Source organism: Mandrillus leucophaeus, unplaced genomic scaffold (genome assembly GCF_000951045.1).
Source record: "Mandrillus leucophaeus isolate KB7577 unplaced genomic scaffold, Mleu.le_1.0 Scaffold212, whole genome shotgun sequence".
NCBI classification, from domain to species: Eukaryota; Metazoa; Chordata; class Mammalia; order Primates; family Cercopithecidae; genus Mandrillus; species Mandrillus leucophaeus.
Genome location: NW_012102166.1, coordinates 938712 through 944363, shown reverse-complemented (window position 1 = coordinate 944363; position 5652 = coordinate 938712). Strand labels below are relative to the sequence as shown.

General features: G+C 44.2%; 2 protein-coding genes across 3 annotated transcripts in view; one reads left to right on the top strand and one right to left on the bottom strand.

The window, feature by feature from the left end:
* ZZEF1 (zinc finger, ZZ-type with EF-hand domain 1) overlaps nt 1-5652 on the top strand; it is a 188471-nt gene that overhangs the window by 43091 nt on the left and 139728 nt on the right. The window lies entirely within an intron of this gene.
* LOC105539951 (neuferricin) overlaps nt 1-5652 on the bottom strand; it is a 43578-nt gene that overhangs the window by 36633 nt on the left and 1293 nt on the right. Inside the window, exon 2 of one of the 2 annotated variants that reach the window (XM_011980411.1) lies at nt 656-748. The exons of the other annotated variant lie outside the window; for it this stretch is intronic. Within the exon in view, the coding sequence (XP_011835801.1) occupies nt 656-746 (91 nt within the window). The 5' untranslated portion in view covers nt 747-748. The remainder of the gene's footprint in view (nt 1-655; nt 749-5652) is intronic. 2 annotated transcript variants of the gene reach the window in all.

The following is a 5652-nucleotide window of genomic DNA, read 5'->3' as shown; positions in this document are numbered from 1 at the left end:
TTATCTACTGGGTACTTCACTTTGAGTTGACAAGACTGATCCAGGGTTACCCAGTGAATCATTAGTAAAACTGAGACTATCACCTGGATCTCTTGTGCTTTTTTTTTTTTTTTTTTTTTCCCTTTCTTTCAATTTTTATTTTAAATTCAGGCGTACATGTGCAGGATTTGGATTTGCAGATTTGTTACACAGGTAAACTTGTGCCATGCTGGTTTACTCCACAGATCATCCCATCACCCAAGTGTTAAGTCCAGCATCCATTAGCTATTCTTCCTGATGCTCTCTCTCCCCCCACCCCCACCCTATTTTTTGTTTTTAATGTCTCACTACCTCCTTCCTGGGATCCTATTTCTTTTAACTCCACGGTTTGACAAAAAAGGTACTTAATTTGTGAAAATGAGTCATCCAACTATGTAGAATCTTCAGTGGCCACGAAGAGTGAGTACATAAAGCAGTAAACCAGCAGGTACTTGTAATGCCTTTAAACGATTCTGTTTACTTGAAAATCAGAGGCTTTTAAAGTATTTTAAGAATGTCTTCCTGTACATGGCCAGAATTCAGATAATGTAGTTTGTGTGTTTCTTATGAAAAAAGTGCCTTTAATGCATCCCAGCCCTTAAAAGTAATAGTCATGGCCGGGTGTGGTGGCTCATGCCTGTAATCCCAGCACTTTGGGAGGCCAAGGCTGGAGAATCATCTGAGGTCAGGAATTCGAGAGCAGCCTGGCCAACACGGTGAAACCCCATCTCTACTAAAAATACAAAAATTAGCTGGGCCTGGTGGTGGGTGCCTGTAATCCCAGCTACTTGGGAGGCTGAGGTGGGAGAATTGCTTGAACCCAGGAGGTGGAGGTTGCTGTGAGCCAAGATCGCACCACTGCTCTCCAGCCTGGTCCACAGAGCGAGACTGTCTCAAAAAAAAAAAAAAAAAAAAAAAAAAAAGTCATATTAGTTAGTGAAAGATCTCCTTTTTTTTTTTTTTCCAAGAATACATGTAGCACCTTCCCTCTAGTATCTATCTGTATTATGAGAATATGAAGTGGTAATGGAAAGAACCATGCAGAACTGTTCAAGGAGTTGGCACTTTGCAGATTTGTGCAAAGGCAAATGGAGAGAAACACCGTTTACATTCTGAGATGAGATCTGACAGAAATAGAACTTTATGTAGAGTTCATAAGGTCAAGGTGTGGTTCAGAAATCACTGAGGGGTTGTGGCATTATTGTTCACTGAGCAAATGTTTATTGGGCGTGTATTGAGTGCCACTGACTTGGATGACAGTGGACAAAGCAGATACTTGCTGTTAAAGAGTACGTAGTGTGGTGGAAGAGACCGGTATTAACCCAGTAATTGTAAGATATGGTGAATGTTAACCAAGGGAAGGTATAAGGAATAAGTAGCAAGTGTATTTAACCTCACCTAGGGCTCAAGCAAGAGTTACCTGAAAACCTAACATTTCAGCCACAGATGAATGTTGAAAGCAGACAGTGTTACAGGAGGTAGTAACAGCGTTTCAGGCAGAGGAAATTGTATCCAGAAAAGTCCAAAGTCCAGAGAATCTGGAAGAAGTCTGGTATGGTGTATTAGGGATAGACAAATCTTTTTCAAGGGACAGAAAACCTAGTGCACCAGTGGTTTAAACAAAGAAGCTGCTTTCTTATGAAAATGTTCAGGTTGGCGGCCCAGGGTTGATGTGGCAGTTTTATCATCATCAGGGACATGGCTTCATCCATCTTGTGCTGTCATCCTCCACAGACATCTTCCACTTGGTAATTCTATTGACTCCTTCTCCTGTCACTTTCCACATTCCAACAAGCAAGAAAGGGAAAACGGAAGGAGAAAGCCATGCTCACTCTCTTACAGGCACAGCTTACATCCCATAGGCCAAAATTCAGTCACATGGCCGCATTCAGCTGTAGGAGAGGCTGGGATTCTTTTTCCATGGCCATATATTCAGCTAAAACTCAGGACTTAATTATTGAGGAAGGGGAGAGAAAATACTGAGTTATATTTGGCAGTCTTTGATTCCCATAGCTAGGTCATACAATTCTGTGAGTGAGGCTTAGCCAAGGTTTAAAAACCTGATCGTGATAATCTCACAGTGGCTACCCTCTCTCGATAATCTCACGATGGCTGCTCTGTCTGTAAGGACTAGTAAGTTAGGACTAGCCAAACAATACAAGAATTAGCCATGCATTTGATTCCGTGCTTTAAAAATGTCTGTCCTTAGACTTGAGTAAGTATATACTTTTGTGTATACTTACACAGTTAATTCTGTGTTGTTAATCTACATCTAAGCTTTTGAGAGTATATTGCTATATTTTACTATAAGATGAAGGGCTTGTGAAATAATAAAATGTCTTTATGGTAGCAACTAGAATGACAAGTTGTTTCCGTCATTCATTTTTATGAGAGCTGACATGGTAGAACAATTGCCATGGCTGTGCATGGTTTATTATAATGCTGAGAGTTTCCAAGTGTCCATGTTTCTTCTTTGGCTTCCCAGCTTACACTGCCATTCGTGTCCACGCAGCTGTCTTGCTTTCACATTCCTGTGACCTCAGTTACTTGAGGAGGTTTTATAAAGAAGTTCTTGGAGTTGGACCATGGACCAAAGTCTGAAGCCTTATCATTTTATAGGACAACACGCCTTTTCTCGTGGTAGGTGTGGTCCAGGGAGAAAGGACTCTTCAGTTCGTTCACAGGGAGCAATATTTAATTGACTGCCGTGTAGAGGGGAAACAGAATTAAAATTAAGTGCTTATTTCACATCAGAGGTTATAGATTAGATATTTATACCCTTAGAGTATGATTCTAGAAAATCTAGGGCAGAAAAGTGTGCTGAGCACAGGGTGATAACAGATGGCCCTAAAGTGAAATTTCATATGAATAGGTCCTGTTTTACTAATTTGCCACATAGTTTTGGTGCCTGCTTTGTGAAATTCGTGGGGTGGTAAGCTGTAAGGGAAGGGCCTTTTTGATTCATCTCTGTTCGTCGTCTTAGCACAGTCCCGGGTGGCTGCCAATGCCCAGGTGCTTTGGGGGACTGTGGAAGTTGTAGTCCACACACACTCAAACCTCATATTTTATATTCAGTCTGTAACCTTTTAATAATAAAATATTTCTTGACATTGAAGGAAACAGTTAAATACGGTTTTCGTGAAAACTTGGAAAGGTTCTTAGGCACTTTTGGGTGTACAGGAAGTTTGTGGAAAAGCCCTATGCCCATCTTCGTATTATTATGTGAAAAGTATTAGTCAACTTATTTAGAATGGCTTTGAGCCCAGGAACTCTGCCCGCAGGAATATGCAGATGTGATTATCCGCCCTTTTAAGACTATAGACTGTAAGAGCTGTGTGTGTGCACCTTAAAGCAACAGCAGGCTGCCAGCTTGTCTTGCCCTCAGCTGGGAGCCCGCGGCTCTCCACTACCTGAGGGACCAAATCTGTATTTGTCTGAATTGGTTGAAGCCCATACATCAGCCTACCTCTCTTACCTAATTTCCCTTCCCCACCTGCACCAGCCCTGTGCTAGCTAGTGGGATACCTGCTTTGTCCCTAACTCCCTTACCTAATTTATCTTCCCCCCGCACGAGCCCTGTGCTGGCTAGTGGGATGCCTGCTTTGTCCTGTGTATGGACCTTGCTATCAGTTCTTGAAGATTCCCCACCTTGGCACTGTCACCTGGTCAGCACCATGTCTTCTGTGGCTTGATTAAGATAGTGTCTCCTTAATGGTGTTTCCAGCCCTACACCTGAGGCTCCTGTTACCTGTTCTGTACAGATCCTTTGGCACTTGGAGCATACTGTCTGGCCTTGTTGTGCAGCTAGGCTGTGAGGCCGCCAGCCACCTGCCTGCACTACCATTGTACACAGGATGTCTTTGGTAAGGGATCACTGGCTGTGGATGGTGATAAGGCAGTACAGGAAAGATCCTTGGTGAGTGGAGATGATGATGATGATGAAGATGATGATTATTTTGAGACGGAGTCTCTGTTGCCCAGGCTGGAGTGCAGTGGCGCAATCTTGGCTCACTGCAAACTCCACCTCCCAGGTTCACGCCATTCTCCTGCCTCAGCCTCCTGAGTAGCTGGGACTACGGGTGCCCACCACCACGTCCAGCTAATTTTTTGTATTTTTTAGTAGAGACGGGGTTTCACCGTGTTAGCCAGGGTGGTCTCCATCTCTTGACCTTGTGATTCGCCTGCCTCAGCCTCCCAAAGTGCTGGGATTACAGGCATGAGCCATCGTGCCTGGCCGAGTGGAGATTATTTTTGCTTGCTTCGGCTTTGTGTGCTTTGCTGTGGGAGAGTTGATGGTATTGGTTTCTTTGGAGAAATTCATGACCTAGGAGAGCTTTGGAGGAAAGGCCACACAGCTCTTTTGTCTCTCCCTGATTTCCAGAATACCACCTCACCATGGTACTGCCTTGCTTTAGAAACTTCAGTGGCTCCCCATTGCCTTCAGAATCACATCTGAATACTGGAGCAGCCTTTACACTCTTATACCTTCTGCCCTTGTCTCCCAGTGCTCTTTAAGCAGCCACTTTATTATTCTGTTTCCCATGTATGTGGGAATTTTGTCTTTTGCTCTCCTTCTCTCCTGTCTGCTCCTTGCTCCATCCTAAGCCCACTCCAATTTCAAGGACCACAGAGAAGCACTTACCAGCAGCATGGAGTTTGAGAAAGGCTTCACCGAAACAAGGCTTGAGAGGCTGGAAGAATTTGCCTAGCAAAGGAAGAAGGGGATACTTCGTTTGAAAGGCATAGCATATGCAAATATACTGAAGTGAGAGGGCATGGCACATTTTGAGAATGATACTTTAGCACCTAGTCTAGAGCCTGAACTGGCTGGGACCTTGGTACTCATTGCCTGCAAGCTGCCCCTCCCCTCCTCCAAAAAGGGACCCCTTTCCTAACAACCTGGGCGGGTGTAGTTAGCTTGTCACAGCATCAGCAGGTTTGCCATGTTATGAGTCTGCTCATTCTGCTGTTCTTTAGACTGAGCTTGAGAATTGGGCCTCGAGCCAACCTGCTTGTGAGCAAGTTCTAGTTCTACCATTCTCAAGCCAGGTGACTTTGGTCAACTTACTTGACCACAGCATCTCAGTTGCCTCACCCATTAAAACAAACTCACCTGCTCAGTGCTCAGTAAGTGTTGTAATTGGTACTGTTACTGTTTTCTGTGGTTGTAGTTCAGTTCCAAGATGTTTATTCCAGCCTCTATAACAGTCTTTTTTTTTTTTTTTTTTTTTTGAGACAGAGTCTCACTCTGTCGCCCAGGCTGGAGTGCAGTGGCACAGTATCGGCTCACTACAAACTCCGCCTCCCGGTTTCAAGCGATTCTGCCTCAGCCTCCCGTTTAGTTGGGATTACAGGCGCCTGCCCCCATGTCTGGCTAATTTCTGTATTTTTAGTAGAGACGGGGGTTTCACTATGTTAGCCAGACTGGTCTCAAACTCCTGACCTCAGGTGAACCACCCGCCTCAGCTTCCCAAAGTGTTGGGATTACAGCTCTTTAAATACTTTATTTTAGATAAGGATATTCTTTTCTTTCTTTCTTTCTTTTTTTTTTTGAGACAGAGTCTTGCTCTGTCACCCAGGCTGGAGTGCAGTGGCGCAATCTCAGCTCACTGCAACCTCCGTTTCCCAGGTTCA